At 47.4% G+C, this 22,835-nt stretch overlaps 1 protein-coding gene across 1 annotated transcript in view; it reads right to left on the reverse strand.

Moving 5' to 3' along the window:
• Positions 1 to 22,835, reverse strand: part of GABBR2 (gamma-aminobutyric acid type B receptor subunit 2) — a gene marked incomplete at its 5' end in the record, with an annotated part of 369,129 nt that overhangs the window by 242,993 nt on the left and 103,301 nt on the right. The window contains one exon of the mRNA XM_081238251.1: positions 12,716 to 12,853. Within this exon, the coding sequence (XP_081094377.1) occupies positions 12,716 to 12,853 (138 nt within the window). The remainder of the gene's footprint in view (positions 1 to 12,715; positions 12,854 to 22,835) is intronic.

Below are 22,835 nucleotides of genomic sequence, written 5' to 3' on the forward strand. Positions count from 1 at the left end.
TTTTTACATACAACAAGTTACTGGATGAGTAATAAGTTTAAAAGTGTGTGTGTGTGGGCTTCCCTGGTGGCGCAGTGGTTGAGAGTCCGCCTGCCGATGCAGGGGACACGGGTTCATGCCCTGGTCTGGGAGGATCCCACATGCCGTGGAGCGGCTGGGCCTGTGAGCCATGGCCGCTGAGCCTGCGCGTCCGGAGCCTGTGCTCCGCAACGGGAGAGGCCACAGCAGTGAGAGGCCCGCGTACCACAAAAAAAAAAAAAAAAAAAAGTGTGTGTGTGCGTGTGTGTGTGTGTTTGTGTCATAAATGATTTACAGGGAGAACACAGGTCTGCACAGACAGGCTCACGCCAGGCTGTGTCATCATCTGCTGACAGGCAAGGTGGGCTGGGGAGGGGTCCCAGAGACTTGGAGGGAGCCTCCACGGCCCCCGCTTCTGCACCCTGAGGTCTGCTCACAGCAGGAAGCAGGGCAAGTCTTGCTCTTTGCATCTCACTTTCCTCATTCTGCCTCACTAGGATGATACCTGTTCTTCCTTCCCCACAGTGCTGCCCTGAGGACTGGATGAGGTTATGAGTGGCAGTGCGCTTAGTGGATGCCAGCATGGACTCCAGAACCACTTCATCCTGGCAAGCCCTTGCGAGACTCCCAACCTTTCTGTGCTTCCATTTCTTCATCTGTGAAATGAGGAGAGTAGTGTCCAGCTCACAGGGTTGGTGTGTAGAGGAAATGAGTTCATTTATGCACAGTGTTTAGAATCATGCCTGCCCCACAGCCAAGGCCACTGAAATGTAGCTAGTAGTACTACAAACTGGTTTTGTAACGTGCCACCCAGATGTGTTCATTCATGCTTTTTGAGCACCTACTCAGTGCCAGGTTCTGTGCAAGGCCCTTGGGGTACAGCCAAGGCTCAGACTGGCAAAGACTGTCCTGAAGGAGTTCACAGTGTGGTGGGTAACACTGAACCCTCATCAGAAAACTGCAATATACTGAAGAAAGGGCAGAGATGAAATAAGTGATGAAAAGGCAAAGGGAGGGGGCAGGGACCTCCTGCAGCTGGGGAGCAGGGTTGTGGAAGATTAGGGAGGCTTCGAAGAGGTGGCACTTGAACTAAATATCAGAAATGCAGAGGACTCCACCAGGTGCAGAGGGGTAACAGAGAGGGCATCGGGCAGTGGGCACAGCATAGGCAAAGCCCCCAGAGCTGCAGAGAGCAGGTTCTATCCCTTAGCACACGGGGAATGGACTAGAGGGGGACTGAACAGAATGCTGGTATCACAGCTCTGCCGCCACTCACGGAATGACCTTATGCAGGATGTGTCACCTCTCTGGGGTCACTTCCTTCACCTTAGAATGGAGGGTTCCCTGCCTGGAGAGCTCTTGGGGAGACTGCATGCCTAAGTGGTAAGTGGCTTAGGAATGGAAGGGGAACCAGGCCCCAACCCGTGAGCCCCTAGGGGAGGGAATCGCATGCAGGGCCCAAGAGGGAAGCTAACAGGGTGAAGGCAGGTGCTGATGGCTTTGAGCCACAGGGGATACAGGGAATCGGGATGTGACATTATCAAGGTTATCTGGCCCATCAGCTGGCCCAACCCTCTCCCTTTACAATGGGAGGCCCAGGGAGGGATGTACAGAGGCTACACAGGTAGCCTCAGGGAGCTGGCCCCAGATCCCAGGAGGTAGATCAGGAGGCCACATGGGTGCCCTGGTCCTTGAAGGAGTGTGAGCATGGGGCGGGAAACTGTGGGCATCATCTCAGGTCATCTCACAACCAGCTAGGGTTAGTACGATGCCACTGCCACGTCACAGATGAAAGGCTGAGAGTGGGAGCGTCATCTGCCCAAGGCCATCAGCTAGTAAGTGCCAGAGCCTGTATGGGAACCCCAGCCCATCTGACCACAAGCCCAAGAAAAACAGGGTATCATCAGTATTACAAGTTGACCAAGCATGTTAGCCCCTCTGGGCCTCCGTTTCCTCGTCTGTACAAATAGGCACAAGACCACCTTATCAAACAGGACAAGGATGGGGCAGTCAATGTCATACCATGACACAAGCCCTGTACTTTTGTCCCAGAGCACCTGCCCAGCAGCCACCAAGCACCCCGGGCCCTGCCTCACGCCAGTGTTAGCACAGTCCTGGGAGGAAAGCAGACAGGTATGGATGATGATGCTCAGGCTCCAGTAAGGGGAAGTGGTTTGTGTAAGGCTACCCAGCTGAAGATGGCAGGGCCAGGATGGGAAGCCACATATTCTCATGTTGAGCCAGTGCCCTTTCCTTTGTTCCTTATTTGGAGCCACAAGTTCCCTCTGCACTCCTGGCCACTATGGGATCAGGGGCCTTTCTGGCTGAAAGAGACTCCCAGGTCAGCCTGTCACACTGAGGCTCGAGCACCACAGTTTGACAAGAGCCCCTGTGGTCCATGATGCTGACCGCAGGGACGTCCAGAGGTGTTGAGAACACTGACTGCACCTGCATTTTCACTCTGACATTCCAAAAGTGGATCCTGGGGCTGAATCAGTAGATCTCTCCCCTAAGCCAACTGGAGTCTGAACACTTAGCCTCAAAACCCTTTCCCACTCAGCTGACACACCTGGCTGTCCTTCAGAAACTCCAGGTAATCCTGGGTGACAGGTACCTTCGATTGGCAAGAAACACCTAGGATGTTGTTAAAATTCACAGTCAGGGTGAGTAGGGCTGGGGTGGGGCCTGGGAGTCTGCATTTCTAACATGCTCCCAGGTGCTGCTGCTGGTCCGTGGACCACACTGCTTCAGAGAATCTCTAGACCAGTATTTCCTTGATGATAAGAACTAGCCAAGGCATTTGTTTAAAATCAGCTTCCCAGGCTTCTTCCCTGGACATGCTGATCAGGGAAGCTGGAAATCTGATTTTTAACCAGTAAACCAGCACCCTGCCCCCACTCTGCCTCACCTGATGAGTCCTACCATCAGATACACTTGAGAAACACTGCCTAGTCCAACTCCCTCATCTGGTGCCTGAATGCCCGCTGAGCATCCCCACCAGGAGCCATCCAGTCTCCACCTGAGGGTGGCCCGTCACGCTAAGGCAGGGGTTCTCACCCACTGCTGTGATCAGAATCACCTGGAGCACTAAAAAAGGACTCAGAGACCAGGCTGCTAGAAATAGGACAGGGCCTGGTGAAGGTGACCAGTTCGTCCCCATTTGCATGAGCCTTTCCTGTCCACGTTTCCTGCTCCACATGTATTATTACTACCCCATTAGGTTGGTATTATACCCATTATACACATTTGTCCTCCTAGAGAGACTTACTTTTCTGATTCCCTTTCCAGTTCTTTCCAGATTCAACTTGTAATTCCAGACTTGATTCAACATAATCTGTGGTTGTGCTGCTTCCTAGCAGCATCAGCCATACCGTAAGCAGTGCGAGTAATTTATTTATTTAGAATGAATTATTTATACCCAGCATACTTCCAGGCAGTGAAAGACTCATCAACAATGGGGCCATTGGAGTTGCACACTGGGAATTGATATTACTTTAGATACCATGGTCTTGAATTAAAAATGGGGGACAGAACCTTGAATTGAATCTTTTACCAGATGGACAGGAAAGATACAGCTTGGGTCCTTGGCAGGAATAGACTGGGAACTGCCATGCACTTGGTAGCACTGTGCCCTTTTTTCCTCTGCTTCTGTGAAAACTCAACCAGAAAAGAGCATGTGCACCTTTCACATATGCCTTGGGCTTATTTGGCCTCTCCTGCAGGTTCTTTGTTTTAATTTTACTGTTCTGAATCACCTTCGCGGTCTGTGATAGTTCATTTCATCCACAAAACTTTGAATCTAGAGACAAATGGAGACACAATTTTTCAAGGAGTTCCCTGTCCAGGGTCTGGCTGGCAGCTCAGATGCCAACAGCATCAGTATGGTAATATGATCCTTAATCTGTAAGGAGCACCAGTCTGAAAAGGGCTACCACCTGCTCCACCTTCCCTGTCCTATCTGATGCTCTCAATGGCCCCAGAAGAAGGGCAGATTTAGTTAGCCCATTTCAGAGATGAGTTCAGTGAGGCTCCAGGAGGCTTGCCGATTTGCCCAAGGCTGCTGTCAGTGACAGACATAGGAGGGACAATTACCCAGAGCTTCTAGATTTTAGGCCTCAGTTCTGGCTACTACGCCCAACTGCTCTTCTGCCATATCCACCTGTCCTGGGGTGGCAGCGCTGGGCAGTGGAATTTGCACTGGTCTGGGAGAGTACACAGCAGGCACTGCACTTGTTGAATAAAGGAATGAATAAACAAATATGAGCATGAATGAATGAGAACAGAACGCTTCCCTTTCCCCACAGAAGATCAGTGGGTTCTGCTGGAGCCCTGTTGAGGGCTCATGCTTCCTCCCACCCATTTGTATGCAAACCAATAGCTAGCAACCTTCCCTCCCCTCATGTATGACACTCCACCTGCTCCCAGAACCTTACTTTACTGGCATCCAATGTCACGGCCAGGAAGGCCTATCCATACTCTCCAGTCCTCAGGGTCTCTCCCTCCCCCTCTACTTGGCCCATAATGCATGCCTTTAATATTTCTTCTCTTTTTCCTCCCCCACCTTTTTTTTTTTTTTAATGAATCCAGAAGGTGGAAGCACCTCATAGATTATTAATGTGCTAAATGGCCCCTCAAGAGACCAGCGCCAAGAAATGGCTCCAACCCGCGCTGGATTATTGGCCTCCATTCTCTTTCTTAGAGAGTAGCAGAGCAGCAGCAGCGGCAGCGAAGTTTCCAACTGTGGCTAATCACACTGTGGCTCCTGAGTGGTTTTCGATCAGGTCCACAGTCTGTCACTCCACAGCAAGGGTGTGGCAGCCACATGGGCTGGGCAGTGGTGGAGTTCTGGCCTGCTGAATTTTGACTCTTGGGGGCTGAGAAGCAGACATTATGTGCACCTTGAGTGTCTTGCTGAAGAACCCCTACCTTGCCCCCAATGCCTTAAGTTTCAGGGTCTGCAGTGCCAGAGTAAATAACCTTTGCTGTTGATGCAAAACAGGGGCTATAATCGGAGGTCTGCTCCTGGGGAGGAGTCCTTGTCATTGTAACATTATTACATCATAACATTGTACCAGCAGCTACTGTTTTGTATCTGTAAAGGTGCTTTCACCTAAGAGGAAAAGCCTTCACTGATTCTCACAACTGCACAAAACATATTAGGCTAATTTGCTATGCCCATTTTACATAAGAGAAAAGTGAGGCTGAGAAAGATAAAATAAGACCATGGTGTAATTACCAAGCACTGGAGAGTGAGCCATGGGACCCAGCTTTGCTGTTACTGTGAGAACTTGGGTAAGATCCTACCCACTTTGGGCCTCTGCTTCCCAGTCTGTGCAACAGGGAGACTGGACCCAATGATTGCTAAGACCTTATGTCCTTCTATGAATCTACCTCAAATTCCACAAACGACAGCTAAGTAAGAAACAATCTTTTGATTTCTCAGGCAACCTACAGCTTTAATAAGATAATCACATGAGAAAATCAAGTCAGATGACAAAGTTTCTGTTCCTATAAAGGAAATGGCATCGACCGATAGTTTAGAGCTATGTTGGAACTCAGTAAATAGCAAAGGGCTTGATTTGAGGGTTTTCACAGATTTGGTTTCTTAAATGTCAAAACCAAGCATGACTTAGTTTTTTCAGAAATCAAGTCCTAGACGTGCCAACAGTTACACAGAGTCGAGGTTCTCCTGTCCACATGCCCTCCTCACTTCCACTCCCTCACATGAGCTTGGCCGAGGAGACAACCCCATCACACAAACTGAAATGTTCCTGCCCGGGAAGGTCCTCGAGGGAGTGCCAAGGCAGGCCAGGAGGCAGGGTGGGCTGCTGAGGGGAGGCTTGGGATGGTGCCAGGAGAAATGCATCTACAATTTAATAATCTGCTGCAGCTGCCTTTTTAAAGGACAGGCTCTGCGGGATACGGTTCTTGATGAAACAGTGTTTGCAACTTCCTGCGAGCAGCCCTTTATCCCTTCAGGAATCTGACTTTACTTTCATCAAAGGCTATTTCTCTCTGCAAGCTGAGGCAACTATCATCTAACTCCCAAGAAGGAAGGAGTATTGTCCTGCTCTTAGGGTGTGAACTCCCGCTGGCCACACCTCTTGTACCTTTGCTGGCTTTGCCTCCATCTTCCCCACCCAGCACCAAATCCTCCTGCTCCCCGGGCTCCGTGCTTTCAGAAGGACAGACTACGTTGGTGGGAGCTTCGTAGAACTTCTCCAAAAATGTGCAAGGCAGGGTCAGAAGCAAGCCCCCTTCAGATCTCCGAGGAAAGGATTCTAAGGGAGTCTGAAAACATTTCCAAAGGAAGCGTATTCGTTCAAAAGCATCAGGGCCAGAGATGGGAGATGTGAGCTGAGGCCATGCCAGAGATCATTTCAGGTGCCCTTTATGTCCTTTTTTACCAAGGGGCTGCAGGTGGAAAGCCCTTGGGTTCCTCTAGGTCTGGCAGGCTCTGATGATCTGCCCTCATCGTTAGGGATGAGCCTGAGGTCTAGAAGGCAGGCATCCAGCCCTCGGTCGGCAAACATGCCCAGGTACCCCTCAGCATCTAAGTCAGGACTGCACCAGGCCCTGCCCTAGGGCAGCTCGAGGCCGGGCGGGCGCAGACACAGGGCAGCAAACACCATGCGAGGGCTCTGCAGGTAAAGGAGCACAGGGGAAGGAACGGGAAGCTCCACAGAGGAAGGGGCAGCCAAACTGCACCCGCCGGGTGGAGAGACCACGGGCAGAGGGAACAGCCTGTACGTGGATGGTGGCACATGAAGGAGCGGGTGGGTGGCAAAGAGAGGAGCACCTTTTGCCACACCACAGGCTGCGGGCTTTGTCCCGGGGATGTTTGCCCCAGCAGCATCCCCTGCTGTCTCCTCCATGTCCTCTTTCCCACAGGGGCTGTGTAAATTGAAATTCTGTGGACCAGGAGCACTTGTCAGAGTCCTGATGTCTGGGAGATGAGCGGGGCTTACAGGTCACCTGGCCTAAGCAAGTTCCCAGGAACCAACTGCATCCACGTCACCTGAACTGCTGGTTCTGAAATGGCAGCGGGGGTGAGAAGTGGGGTCCACAGTCCTTTAAGGATTTGAGGAATCCCTTAATCTGGACCTGCTCAGAATGGAGCTCGGGAATCTGCATTAACACAAGCACATCCTTGGCCCCCATAAATGACTCTCACCATATAGTGTGAGAGCCAGCAACCTGGCGTATGCCTACTCTATGGATTAAATCTCAGCAACAGTGGGACCGGATGAGACTAGAATGTTCAGGGAACCTCTGGCAACGGGACCTCACTACTTCACAGCCAGGCAGCCTGCTCCACACTGGATGCCTCCAGCGGCAAAGGCTTGCTTGCAGGGAGCGGAGGACCCTGCTCCCCTCTAACTTCAGCCTTGCTCCTGCATCTCCCCACCTACATCTTAGAGACCCAGCAAAATCTCTCAAAGAGCCATGCAGGTCTGGAGGCTAAGATTTCTCCCTCCTCCCCAGCGCCCTGCATCTTCTCCAGTCTGAACATGCTCAGCCCTCCAACAGCCAGAACCTGACCCTCCCCAGATGCCTCCCAGGCTATGCCCTGGTGGGTCTCTCCCAGTGTGAGGCCCAGATGGCGGGGTCTGACCAGGAGGACAGGGACAGAGCCTGCACTGCACGCCCTGGACTCCACGAAGGTCCTCGCGTCTAGTTGGAGGAGCTGACGTTCCCAGTGACTCACATCACGACTTAAACAATATTAGCCTCTCGACACAGCAACCATGAATCAAGAAGCCCAGCGAAAAGCAAAAGTTAAATTTAACTGATTTTAGCACCAGAGTAAAATTTCACCCCTTTGTGGCGCAAATCCCTATTTTTGTAGTACCAGGAAACAGAAACAATTGATTATGCATTCCAGGCTCTCTCTGTCCAGAAAGCATTGTTCCCCCAAAAGGCAGTCGGTGCTCCTTTTCAATTACACAAATTACATGCATTTTCCCATTTGTGAAACTCTGTTTCGGAGCCCGGTTTTGAATAAGTTAAGGGATGGATCAAATCCCTTGGGCGACAGCAGACCCATTCACCCCAGTCCTCTACCATCTCTTCAAACAAGCTCAGCCTCCAGGAGGTGGGGAGTGGGCGGGAGGTCCCTGGAACCTGGTCCTGTGTTAGCAAATGGGGCTGTGTTCCCCGAGAGTGGGGGGAGGGAGAAATCTTCCAGGGCTACTCTCCATCAGGACCCACATCTTTGTTCCTACATCCCCCTGCTTGACTTCTCAGGCTGGGAGAAGTCTGTTCTCCTTGGCTCACCCTGTGATGCAGGTCCCCAGAACTCTCCAAACTGCTGGGTACCGTCCAATTCTTAGCCCCTCAGTGTCCCTCATCTATGCACAGCCGGAGCCCTGGATCTGCCCAGGTGTCTGGTAGCAGATGCCTAGGGCAGTGGTGGACTGAGCACGAGAATCACCCACAGGAGCCTGTCGGCAACACATAGGGATTCTGCTGAGGTGGAGGCTGAGGATCTGCATTTTTCTCCCAAGTCCTCGGCCTCCCCATGGTCAAGTCCACATTGTGAGAAACTCTGCCATGGAGGGTTTCAGGCTCCCAGTCTATCCCCTGCACTTAGTTCAGTTTAGCACTCAGTGAGGACCTACTGGGGTACTAGGCCCTGTGCGAGGCTCTGGCCACTAAGAGGTGAAGAAAACAAGAGTCCCTGCCCCCAAGAAGCTTACAGTCTAGTAGGGAACACCCAGATATAGAATAAACTATTCTCCACAGAATGTAATTCATTTAATAATGGAACACCGTATGCAATATAGAAGTGATGTAGAACCACGCATGTTCCTCAATCTTCTTTTCACTATCACTCTCCTAAGAAACCTTTAAGCATTTTTCCTAATCCCACCCCACTCATGAAATTGTAATACCACAGATATACTATATATCCGTTTATGCGCCATATGTGTACCTGTGCATTATACATTAAAAGAGTGAGACTTTTTGCCCTCTTCCCACAAGAATGAATTTTCACCCCCTTGAGGGAGATGACCCCCCACTGAGAAGGCGTTGTTTAGGAGGGAACAATTAATTCACTTAGGGATGGGAGGCACAGAAGGAAAGAGATCAGGAGAGGCATCACAGAGGAAGCAGTACCTATCCAGGGTTTTGAAGGATGAGCAGGAGTTCAGCAAAACAGAGAAGGGACTCAGCATCTAGCCTCCCTTGCTGGGCAACCTGAGCTCTTGCTTTCCTCCCAGAATTCCTCCTTCCTGTGGAAGCCAGCCTCCAAGATGGTCCCTAGTGATCTTCGCCTCCTGCTATAGCTTGTATAGTCCTCTCCCTCATAAATCAGAGCTAAATTTGTGATCAATAGAATACGGCAGAAATAATGATATGCAAACTCTGAAGCTAGATCCTAAAAACTTCTGCAGTCTCTACTTTGGTCTCCTAGATGACTCGTTTTGGGGGAAGCCAGCTGCCATGCCATGAGGACCCTCTAGCAGCATTATGGAGAGGCCCCCACGGGGAAGCCCCAATTTGCCAGCCATGTGAGGGGACCATGCTGGGAGCAGACCCTCCAGCCCCAAGCAAGCCTTCAGATGATGCCAGCCCCCAGCCTCCAAATCTGCCAGCTGGACCTCAAACATCTTGGAGCAGTCGCAAGCCATTCTGTGGGTCTGAATTCCTGACCCCCAGAAGTAATGGAATAATAAATGATTATTGTTGTTTTAAGCCACTAGATTTTAAGGTGATTTGTTACACAGCAATAAATAATACACCCCACATCTCATAACCCAAGTTTCTGTCTTGTCAGCTCCTCTAGGCTGGAGGCCCTCTTTTGCATGCTGAGGCTGGGGAGCTCTAGCTGCCAAGCCAGAAGTTTGCAACACTGTGCTTGCTCCTACAGCTCCTAGAGAATTCTGAGGGGCAGACAGTTCTAAGTGAGGCTCAGAGAAGGTCAGGAAGCTCCCTGGATTCCTCTGGGTGGGGATTTTACAGGGAGCTTGCTCTCTCACGTCTGGGCAAAATATCCAGCTGCAGACCCTTCCCTCCCTCCCTCCCTCTGACCATTCAGCATCTAATAAGGTCTGTGAAGTGTTAGGCACCAGGAAAAACAGGAGTAACTCAGGCCTCGTTTCTGTTCTCAAGGAATCCATAGCTCAACTAAATACATCCCCACATCTGCAAAGCCCTAAGAGGGGGAAAGGCAGACAGGCTTGCGGGGGTGGGCTGTGTACATGCTCTGCTAGAAGTAAACAGGGGGAAGTGAGAGAAAGAATTTCTAGAGGGCTACTTTAGATAGTGCAATAAGAAAAGGCTTCCTGGAAGAGGCAGCATTTAAGCTGGGTCTCTGAGAACGGGTAGGACTTGGCATACAGGTCATGGGGAGAAGGGGATGTTTCAAGTGGTGGGAACAGTGTTTCAGGAAAGACAAGGAATGCTAAGTAGTTGGGGTATTCAACTCAGGGAATAGCAGGAGACGGGGCAGGGGTGTCAACAACGATAAAACAAGAAACACTTAGTGCTTAGGACATGCCAGGGCACAGTTCTAATCCCTGTTTAATAATTTAGCCCACACAGCAGCCCTATGAGGTCAGTCCTCTTATTATCTTGCTTTTACAGATGGGAGGCTGAGGCTCAGAGAGGCAGCGCCTGGCCCTGACCAGCAGGAGTCTGGCATGCTCCTCAGTACTCAGGAGAGAAAACTCAAGAGCAGAGAAGGTGCATGACTCCACCAAGGTCTCACGGCTGTTTGTGGGCACCGCAGGGTTGGAAGCCAGGCTCCCCCGGCACATTGAGCTGTGCTGGTTCCCAGCTATGTGGTTAGGTTTGCACCAAAGCACACCGAGCTGCTTTTCTGGCCTCATCCACTGTTGCATCCACCCACCCTCAGCATGGCCTGCTCCGGCCACAGAGAATGACTCACTGCTCTCCAAGCCCACACTCCTTCCCACCTCCTGCTTTTGCATGCCCAGTTTCCTCTGCCAGCAGCGCTCTCCTCCACGTCTCCAGCTGTCCAACGCCCTCTCCTCCTTCGCAGCCAGCTCCCCATCACCTCCCCTGAGAAGCCTTCCTGAACCCAGGGCTGAGTGGGTAGGTGGCTCTCCCCTGGGACCCCACTCTTCCCTTATCACAGCTCTGCTATGGCTGCCTCCCACCTCCCCTCTGGGGCACGAGCTCGGGGCTCTACCCCCAGTGCCCCATATACGCAGGGCTGGACTCAGAAAGTATGTCAGTCAATGTGAGCAGAATGAAACCAGATCCCCCTGTGGTCTGGCTCCTGCCCACCCCTTCATTCTCATTCTCACCCCCCTGACTCCCCACCCACCATGCTCCAGCCCCACTGCCCTCTTTTCCGTTCCCCGAACAAGCCAAGTTTGTTCCCATCACAGGCTGTCTGCATTTGCTATTCCATCCTGACGTGGAATACCCTTCATCCAACCAACTCCTTCTCACCCTTCAGGTCTGAGTTCAATTGTCACCTCCTCTAAGAGGCCTTTCCTGACTGCCTCGAGGCGGCCACTATTTATCCCATCACCCTGTTTACCTCTACCCTAACCATTTCCTTACCGCAATCTTATCTCAAGGGCCAAACTGCCTGAGTTTAAATCCTGGCTCTTACCTATGAGCTGAGGGTCCTTGGGCAAGTTACTTAGCCTCTGTGTGCCTTGGTCTCCTTATCTATAAAATGGGATGATGATAATACCAACAGCATAATACCAACAGTTGTAAGGAGTACATGAGTTAATGAAAATACGTGCTCAGAACAGTGTCTGGTATGTTGTAAGCCTGACATACATACTATACAAGTATTGTTCTTAGTATTATTACTTAATTGTTTATTTGCTTATTGCCTGCCTCCCTCCTAGAAGGTAAGCTCTGGACAGGTAGGGACCACGTCTGTCCCGTTCAGCACTATATCCCCAGTGTCTACGCAAATTCCAGGCACACAGTAAGTTGCATTATATTTATTGGATCGATGAATGATGGATGATGGATGATGAATGGATGGATGAATGGACGAGGGATGGATGGATGAAGCAAAGAAGTAAAAGATGTTCCTGGGCCACAACTCATCGTTGGGTCTCATCTTTCTACACTTCTCTCTCACATTCTAAATAACAGCTAGCACTGGTGAGTTTCACCTATATCAGACCATACATTCACTGGTGGAACATACAACAGCATATAACATTTGCCAGTGTAAAGAGTGAATAACAGCCAAGAGCCCCAGAAAAGGCTTAACCAAGGAGAAAGGCAGTCTTAGTGGACTAAATAATTTCAGTGAGGGCGGAAGGTTTGGATCATCTAGTTAAAGAAATGGTGAGAGCAGGTCTCTGAGGCCTGAAGGTCTAGGGTGTACTTGGGGAAAGGTGGGTTGTTTAGAGGGGCTGAGGCATGGAGTGAGTGGCAGGGATAGGAAATGAGACTGGACAGGAAGACTGGCTGGATGTTGACAGTCCTGAAAGTCGGGCTAGGGAGTCACTGAAATATTTCAAACATACAGTGATGGCGTCAGGGCTACCCTTTAGAGCCCCACTGTGTCAGCCAGGACAGGCCGGAGGATCAAGCCAGGAGGTAGGGGCAGTGGGAGGCTGTGTAATCATTCAGGAAAGAGTATGGGAGGTGTGAACTGAGCAACTTAGGAACCATGTTGGGCAAGGAACCATTTCTGAGAAAGACTGGTGGCCAAAGACAGTTCCCCAACCAAAGGTGGCCCGGACCTTACCTGTACCAGATTCCAGCCTTGGAGGGACTCTGCGATGATGGACGTAACAGATGGACAGACTCCTCCAAACACCATCAAGTGGTTCGGCCCATATTTTATTGCGTCGTAGAAGGCTTTCAACCCTTTTGCATTATCACACTGGGGAGCAACACAAAGAAAGAGAAGCCCAAATTAGAAACAGCTTTCCCCAGGGACAACAGCCCAACAGTGGATTCACACAAACAAAACTTCCTCATGGGAAACCTGGGTTTCAGTTCTCTCATCGTGAGGCCTCTCTTTAAGCCAGTCCTGAGCCCATGCTGTGAGCTCAGTGAGGTGTGGTCTTGGTACCTCTCTTCCCAGCTCTCCTCCCTCTGAGTGCCCTCCAAATCTAGGACTTTAGGCTCCCCAGCTATCTCCCTTCAGAGCACACTGAGGAATGGGCCCCCAAATTCCTCACCCTGGGCCTCTCCCATCATGGTCATCTATATTTTAAAAGAAGATAAATCCACACCCATTAGGATGGCTATTATCAAAAAAGTAGAAAACAACAAGTATTGGCAAGGGTGTGGAGAAAGTGGAATCTTTGTGCATTGCTGCTATGGATATAAAGTGGTGCAGCTGCAATAGAAAACAGTACTACAGTTCCTCAAGACAGAATTAAACAGAATTATTATATGATCCAGAATTCCGCTTCTGGGTATATACCTCCAAGAACAGAAAGCAGGGACTCAAAGAGATATCTGTACACCCATGTTCATAGCAGCATTATGCACAGTAGCCAAAAAGTGTAAACAACCCAAATATCCATCAAGAGATGAATGGTTGAACAAACTGTGGTTTATACATACAATGGAGTATTTTTCTGCCTTAAAAAGGAAGGGAATTCTGACACATGCTATAACACGGATGAAACCTGAAGACATTATGCTAAGTGAAATAAGCCAGACACGAAAGGACAAATGTTGTATGATTTCACTTAGGTGCGGTACCTAGAATAGTCAAATTCATAAAGATAGAAAGTCGGATAGTGGTTACCAGGGGCTGGGGGAGGGGCAAGCGGGGAGTTAGTGTTTAATGGGTGCACTTTCAGTGACGGTAACGTTCCGGAAATGGATGGAGGTGATGGTTGCACAGCAGTGTGAACGTACTTAATGTCACTGAACTGCACACCTGAAAATAAAGCGGCACATTTTATGTTATATACATTTTATCACAATAAAAAAGGAGGAGGAGGAGAAGGAGAAGGAGGTGAATCTAAAGGGAAGAATCTGTTCAGCAGACACTTGCCAAGCACCACTCTGTGTTCAGCCCAGGGCTGGATGCTGAGGAAACAGAGAAATTGGACACAGCCCTGCCAAGGAGCTCGCAGGAGAGGAAAACAGATCCTGGTGACCCGCTCTGGAAATGAACAAGGACAAATGTCCGCAGATGTTGGGAGTCAGTTACGGCTCACCTCCCTCTTCTCCACTTCCATCACTCTCATCAAGCCGTGTGGCCGGCTCTCCCCTGGACAGAGCCATTGGCTGCAAACTGGGCGTCTTGCTCCTCCTGAGACCCAGTCAAGCCCAGTCATCACCTAGCAGTCTGAGGCCCCTTTGTAAAACATAAATTAGTCCCCTTTTTACTCTGCTGCTTTCTGTGCACTTAAAACCCAAACTCCTATCCGAATATAATTCTCAAAAGGTTAAAAACATAATTCTCATGAAAATCAATAGTGGGTACATGTCAACCTTTTATTTAACTAATAAAGGGCATCTGCAGGATGACAAGGTCGATTCAAAAGAAAATTTGGGAAACAGGGATTTTTATAGTGAATGCAAAATAAGAAATAAGATTGCTAAGTTAGATACAAAACTGGTTAGTGTCCTATAGGGCAATAAAACTATCACCTTTGGGGACAGAAAAAGAAATCATTGAAAACCAGCACATCTTATCAATTTTAGAGAATTGTAAGATGCCTTAACTTCCCCCAGTCAGATGACCCTAAGGAAGGGCTGTCAGAAAACACTCTAAGTGTTAGGCTAACTGGTTCTATAATAACTATTTTACATTGTTTACAAGTTTGGTATGATATTCTTCACCATCCTTACCATAATGGATGCAGGAAGCCACAAGATCCAGCCCTGCCTCCCACTCTGACCTGATTCCCCTCCACTCTCTTCCTTGCTCACCAAGTACAGCCTTACCAGCCTCCTTTTTGATCCTTGAAAGGAAAAGCAATTTCCTTCCTGCCTCTGGGCCTTTGCACTTGCTGTTTTCTTTGCTGGGAATGATATTCACTCCGTTCTCAGCATGACTCACTCCTCATCATTCAAGTCTCAGCTTAGCCATTACCTCCTTAGGGAATTCATCACTGTTGCCCTACCCAAAATGGTCCTCACCCCCCGTCACTCTCTAAGATGCCACCTTAGTTAATGCCCTAATATAGCTCCTAAAATTATCTGAAATCACCTTGTCTATTTTTGTTTGTCTGCATTATTGACTGTCCTTTTAATTAAAATGTAAGCCCTCTGAGGACAAGGCTTTTTGGTCATTGTTTCCACTGCTGTCTCCCCAGAGCTTATACAGGAGCCTTAGTAAGGATCTGCTGGATGCCTGAGGGGGCCCTCTGACCTCCCTGCATCTCTTTCTCCCCTCTCTTTCTACTTCCATGTGTCTCTCCTTATTTTTGTCTTACTTTGTCTCCCCGCCCCTTCCCCTCAAGTGACCATGATGTGGGATCAGGGTGGGTTAACATTTGTTGCTCTCTCCTTGTCTATTTGAGAGACTCTGGACTGAGATCCATGGTGGGCGTCAAGAGGGATAGAAACACGAGTCTGACTCAGTTCCTGGCCTCAGAGAGCTCACTGCCCAGTGAGATAGGGGCACGGGTGGCCCCAGCATGTGATGGACAGGGCTCAGTGCTGGGGCAGAGGCACCATGGGGAAGCACCAGGGAGGGCTCTGGGGTCAGGGGTGCGTTAAGACTGAGGATGAGGGCAAAGTGGCCTGTGCTAAGGCTAAGGAGCGCTCTGAACGCCAGCCAAGAGAGTTTGGATAGTACCCTGGAGAGATTCAGGAAATGATTCAATTTTAAAATTTTAATTTAATTTAAAAATTGGCCAAGTTAATTTTCTTGCCAAGACAGAAGGAAAGAAAGATGGAAAGGAAGGAAGAAAGAAGGAAGGAGGAAGGTCGGGGGGAAGAAAGATGAAAATTCTTATTGCTTCTTGGGGCCCTCTATTAATTGCTCCTGTTTCTTGATTGAAAGGAACACTTCCCACCCTCAGTGGAGCCCAAGTGGATATAACACAGTAGTTCATGTTTTAATTGTTTCTAACATGATTTACTGAATCATTTTCCATTTTAATACATTCCTGTAATGATTTTAGCTTGCTTTGTAATCTGTACTAATGACAATGATGATACAGTACCACAAGATTTATAATCAAAGCTGCATTAAAATAATATTAGCAACAATGAACTTATTAATACCTGTTTGCTCGGCAAACGTTTCTCCAGTACCTAGTCCTTGTAAGATTCTTCATTAATAATGATGCCCTGGCTTCTCACAAATATGTACCTTCTGAATGTCAACTCAAAAATCTGAGCATATTTGACCACTGGTATTTGAGCTGCAAAGTTTATCTCACTCAGTTTTCACCAAACCGTGTGGAAGGCAGAATTCTGGCTCCCATGACCCCCTTGGTCTTACTCTCATGCATATGTTATGTTACACGGCAAATGGGACTTTGCAGATGTAGTTAAGGTTAACGATCAGCTGACCTTAAAGTGTTATCCAGGTGGCCCAGTGTATTCACACAAGCCCTGAAAAGCAGGGAAGTTTTTTTGGCTGACAGCAGCGGGGAAATCAGAGATTCAAAGCATGAGATGTATTTGATGTGCCATTGTTGGTTTGAAGTTGAAGGGGGACCTCAGGCCTACAATCGCAAAAAACTGAATTCTGCCAACAACCTGAATAGTTGGGCCTCCAGATAAGAACCTAGCCCAGCTGACTCCTTGATTTTGGCCTTCGAAAGCCCTGAGCAGAGGGCTCGGCAGAGTCATGCAGGTCTGGACTTCTGGCCCACGAATGGTGAGACAGTGCACAGTTGTGGTTTAAGCCACTAAATTTGTGGTCATTTGTTACAGCATCAATAGAAAAGTAATGTGGTGAAGTAAAATGAGAAAAATTAGAATAATACAGTGAGATTTTCCTTAACGTTAAATGTATTCCACTTAGAGAACTATCCTTAATTTAAAGATAAGATCCTTCATGGTTTGTACGGTGTTGAAACGTTTTTCTGTTATAAAATTGCAGATAGTAGCAGGGTTTTGTTTTTAATACCCTAGCGCAGCAAAATAAAATGTTTTCTACCCTACGTACATTTCTGTTCCATGTCCCCTGGAGCCCCGTCTCTTTAGCCTTTCCTGGTGTGTAAGAGCCAAATGTGTGAGCATTGCTAACCCAGCCAGCCTGGCACCCTCATTTTCAGATGCAGACAATGATGACTAGAGTGGTGAAGGGACTTATCCACTGTCCTTTCAGGATTAGGGGAGGGATTTCGGGATCCCCAGTTCAGAGCTTTCTCAACAGTCTAGAGAACTCAGCTCAACAGGCGAAGGGAAGGGAAAAGTCAGCAGCATTCTAGAAAGGACCATCCTCCCCCAGGGTAGTGCTGCAAGCCCAGGCCTCTTCCTGATCAGCACTCTTGATCTGAGGCAGGAGAAACAACCTACTGGGCACCAAGTAAGAAAGAAAAAGAGAAAAGGGGAGAAAGATGGGAAGTCAGAAGGACAGAACAAGGGTGCTTCCCCAGCTCCCCTAGAGAGCACGTTTACAGCGAATAACAAAGTAAAAATCGCATGGATGTACCTGTCCCATTTGAGATGCTACTGTCCCTCATCCTCATTTCTAATACTGTCTCTTCTTAGCTGATGTGGTTAGTGTCCCCAATAGGTAGGCTCTCCAGTTGACCTAAGCTTAATTTTTGTGGCTGGACCAGCATGGAGGTTTTTACACTCAGTCCAGCAGGGCCCTATGACCCAGCAAAGATGTTTGGGATCCAGTGAGAGGAGCTCTGGGTTCCTGACCTTCATTTCCACCTGCAGTTCTCCTTTACCTGTTCTATATACAGCTTCAAGGGGCCACATAATACTTAATTTGAAAAGAGGATTTCATGTATAGTCACAAAAAAAGGTTTGAAAACCACAAAGGAGATGACCCCAGAGGTCCTTGCCTGTGTATGACTTTTGCCTCTGGCCTAGGGAAGTGTAGGTGGGTGTCCCGCAGGCGAGGCTGGATGAGCCAGTCACGTGAGCGCACACTACAAGCTGCTCGCTGAAAGTTCATCCACTGCACATCAGTTTGCCTGATGATCAATTCAACAAACCACGGGGGAGTTTCTCTAAGTTTGAGTTTTCCAAGGGGTTCCTTGCAGACACTTCACATGGCTATTTCACAAGGATTTGTTCTTGCCGCTCAAGTGAAAGTCAATTTCAACTGTATTTCACATTTCAGTCCTTCCTAAATGCTGCGCTTGGAGATGTTCCCCTAATGCTTGTTTATTACTTTCCTCTTCTTGTGGGCTCCAGGACCTGCCCCTCGTGAGCCAGGGAAATGTTGAAGCTTTTCTATTCCCCATTTAAGGTGTCTGTCAGATGGCTTTTAGTGAGCTGGTCACTGGGCAAAACCATCATTCTGAGAAAGTATTTATGACATGTTGTCTTTGAGCGATTTGGCTTTTTGATGAACTGCTCTCAGAGCCCGGATAAGGGGGTTCTTCTGTCCTGGAAGAAAGCTACAGGCTTTATCATGTTCCCCTACTTTCCCCACCTCCCCCACTAGGAACTCCCCCCACTCCCTTCTGGAGGGTACAGCCACAGCTGAACAGCAGACAGGGAGCTAATTCCATCGTGGTTCACATTCTCCTGCAATAGTTCAAGGCTAAATGACCAGCTACAGCCTCTGATCTGCAGTCCTGCCACCTGGACATGGGCTGGCACACAGTAGGGCCTCACTAACTCTTGCCCTCCCCCTCCCTCTTCTCTCCAGGATTTTTCCCCCTTGCCTTTCATTGACCTCACATCTCCAGTAGCTCATGGTCACTTTCTCCAAACTCCCTTCCCCTGTTTCACTTCCAAAGGCTTCTTCTCCTTCCCTGCCAAGATGGACTTGTCACAAAGAAATCATAATGGACACATACAGGCTCTTAAAATTCAGCACCTATAAATGGGAACAGAGCCAAAAGCCACAAAAATCATTTTTAATGAAAAAGCAGAACTCTAGAATAAAATGATTTTCATTTAAATCTCACTTTTAAAGAATTAAAATACTTTTTTGACTGAAAAATTTCAAAGAAAATGTTGCTGAGAGTTAAAATGTAAAAATGCCAAGAAAATGTCAGAGTTAATAACGACCAATTTGAAACTGGGAAATACTCTGCACAGAATTTCAGAACTGAAGGAGAATGTAAAAGCTAACATGTCCAACTCATGCCCCGGATACAGTCCTCCTCTGTGCATCCTGTTCCAGGAGTGGTCAGCATCTGCTTACATCCCTCCAGTGGCAGGGGTCTCACTCCCTCACCAGGGAGCTACTTTGCCATTGGTGCTTCTTAGAAAGTTCTTATGTTGGTCGTGAAATCACCCTGCTTTTGCATCCCCTGTTCCAACTTCTCATTCTAGAGCAAAGGTCAGCAAACTTTTCCCGTAAAGGGCCAGGCAATAAATATTTTAAGCTCTGTGGGCCACATTGTCTCTGTTGCAACTTCTCAACCCTTTGGAGCACAAAAGCAGCTACAGACAATACATACATGAAGGAACATGGCTGCAATCCCATAAAATTATTTACAAAACAGGCAGTAGTTGGATTTGGACCACTGGCTGTAGTTCGCCCACCCCTGCTCTAGAACCTCACAGAACACGTACAGTCCTCCATCCCCACGAGAGCCCTTCAGATACCTAAACTCAGCCAGCCTGCCTCCACAAGACGCTTGCAGGCCAAACGACCCTTAGCTCTTCTAATCATCCCTGTATGATACAGTTTCACACCCTTCTCGTTCGTGGGCATCCTCGGGAGTGGTTTCAGAGGACAGATATTTCCTGGGTGCACCCCAAATACCTCCATCTGCCCTGCACAGAAAAGTAACACAAGCTAACGTGTGTTGTACACTCACTATGTGTCAAGCATGGTAATAAGAACTTCATATAAATTATTCTATTCATTCCTCACAGTGTTATGGAAGGTAGGTACTGTTATTATCTTCATCTCACAGAAAGGGAAACTGAGGTTCAGAGAAGTTAAAAAACTTGCCCCAAGTCACATAAATGGTAAGGATTCCATCTCAGGCAGTGTCACTTCAGAGCACTGTTTTATTTTAAATAAGAATTTGTTATTATGAAATATTTCACTTGTAGAATAGAATATATATATATACATATAACATATAAAGTATGAAAAATAGTAATGTGAACATACAGTATACCCAACACCCAGTTTATGCTGAAGCCCCTGTGTGCCCACCCTGCCCATATCCCTCCTTCACCAGGAAGAATCCCTAGTCTGAATTTTGTGTTTATCCTTCCTTGCTTTTCTTTATTGTTTACCGTATGTATGTTTCCTAAACACTGTATCATTTAATTTTACTTGTTTTGAATGTATATATGAGTGGAATCATGCCTGAAACTTGCTTTTATGGCTTCACATTATGTTTGAGATTTTTGTTGCTGAACAAAGCAATAGCTCATTCATTTTGATAGCTGTGTAGTATTCCACTGTGTGAACAGGCCATGGTTTATTTGTTAATTCCCCCTGATGGACACTTGGGTTGTTTCCAGTGTTTCATTTAGTTGCTGCTGTAAGCAAGACAGCTGAATGTTTCTATACATGTCTCCTGGCACACATATGTAGAGCTTCTCTAGGGTATAAACCTAGAAATGGAATCACTGAATCATAGGATTTCCCATATTTTGTCAAAGTGGTTTTATCCATTTACACTCCCACCAGCAGTGTTTGAGATATCTCATTACTCCACATCCTCATCAACTTTATTTTTTGCCAATCTTGTGGGTATCGGATATGCCATTTTAATTTGTATGTTCCTGATTATTAAAGAGGATAAGCTACTTTTTCACATGTTTGTATGTGTTTCTACTTCCTCTTTTGGACTGGTGACTTTGCCTACTTTTCTGTTGGATCGTCTGTCTTTTTCTTATTGATTTGTTCAGACCATCCCTAGCCACAATGCTAAAATGGACGAAATGATCACCACTCGTATTCTGAGCACAGACTTCCATTAATGCAGCCTCAGACGACAGTCCTTCTATTTGGTCCCTAGTTCATGCAGAGTTTGCTGTCAGCAAAAATAAGTAAATCAGCACGTGTAATCTTGGTAACAAAACACCTATGAACCTTTCTTGGAAAGAAAAAAGAAAGAAAGGAAGGAAGGAAGGAAGGAAGGAAGGAAGGAAGGAAGGGAGGGAGGGAGACTACTTGATGATAAAATCCAGCCAAGCACAGATGAATCAAAGTATAGATCTCAGGAAAGGAGGGCTTGTGATAAAAAGGAATGATTGCAAGAGCTGGACCCATTGAACATGAAACAATCAGCAATGTAAAGATAATAACGTAACATAAAATTCAGAAGGCGGAGGAGGAAAAAGGAGTTGTGAGACTGCTAATTTCCTCTCCTTCCATACAAGGACTTTAATGGATACCATCGAAAGTGGAAAACTGGAGTTTAAAAGCTGGGGCTCTAACCTCACTGCTCTTCCTAATCTTTTATTACTCTTAGACATTTTTTTTTTTTTTTTTTTTTTTTTGCGGTATGTGGGCCTCTCACTGACGTGGCCTCTCCCGTTGTGGAGCACAGGCTCCGGACGCGCAGGCTCAGCGGCCATGGCTCACGGGCCCAGCCGCTCCACGGCATGTGGGATCTTCCCGGACCGGGGCACGAACCTGCGTCCCCTGCATCAGCAGGCGGACTCCCAACCACTGCGCCACCAGGGAAGACTCTTAGACATTTTAAAACCAAATATTTTCTGTAGCGAAGGCAAAACTGTTTAATGTTAAGCAATTCCTTCTGCTTTACTCTTATTTTCTTGTTACATTCAGAAAAATAAAATTTCACATTAATTTTAAATAGCATGTAATAATGACCTTTTTATAAAATAATTTCTGTCCACCCCTCTACTTATAACATCTGCATGGAGAGATGTCTGGAATGGGAGTCATCTCATGTTAAAGATCGAGAGATTTTGAGTGATTTTTTAGAAACTCTCTTCTCTGTACTTATTTGTTTTACTTGAATTTCCTAAAGCACATATTACTTTTATAAAGACAGAAACTCATTTTTAAACTGGTAGGCTTTTCACACTCAAGATGCTTTCTCACTCATTTAAGTTCATCTCTTTCTGTTCTTCTGTGATTGACTTTCTGAGCCAAAAGCACAGGACTTAACATTTATTATTGCTAAATCATGTTAAAAATTAGCCCAGCACCATGGCCAACTGAATTCAACAAACTATATTGTTTTTTCATTGAAATTGATTCATTCAAACATTTTCTGAGCATCCACTAAGTTCTGAGAGAAACAAGTTAAGTCCCTGTGACATATAATTCCTTCAACAGAGTAGTTACTGAAAAAATGTTTACTGACATATTTAATTTGGAAATAAGAATGGTAATAATAGCACAGCAATCCCTATATAACATTTATTTATGCCAGGCACTACTACTAATTTTTTAGTATTTATTAACTCAATCCTCATAACAACACTATGAAGCATGTCCTATTATTATCCATATTTTAATAGGTGAAGAAGCTGAGGGTCAGAGAGGTGAGTAATTTGTCCAAAGCTTTATACAGTGAGTAACAGGAAGACTTGGGATTCTGTTCTCCCCGGGCACACAGTGACACTCTAACTCCCCAGCCTTCCTTGAGACTAGGTGTGACCACTGAGTTTTGGGCAATGCAATGTGAGCAAAGGTGATGGGCGCTATGCCCAGGACTGGCCTATGAAGCCTTCTCATGGGTTCTCCATGCTCTCTTCCCATCCACAGTGTCAGTGGGTAAGACTCCAAGGACCTAGAACCTCCGCCAACCCCAAATCCTTATGCCCGTCATGGAGGGGCACCGCGACTGCCAGAGAAACTGTCC

Source organism: Mesoplodon bidens, assembly GCF_964165515.1.
Source record: "Mesoplodon bidens genome assembly, chromosome: 6".
NCBI classification, from domain to species: domain Eukaryota; kingdom Metazoa; phylum Chordata; class Mammalia; order Artiodactyla; family Ziphiidae; genus Mesoplodon; species Mesoplodon bidens.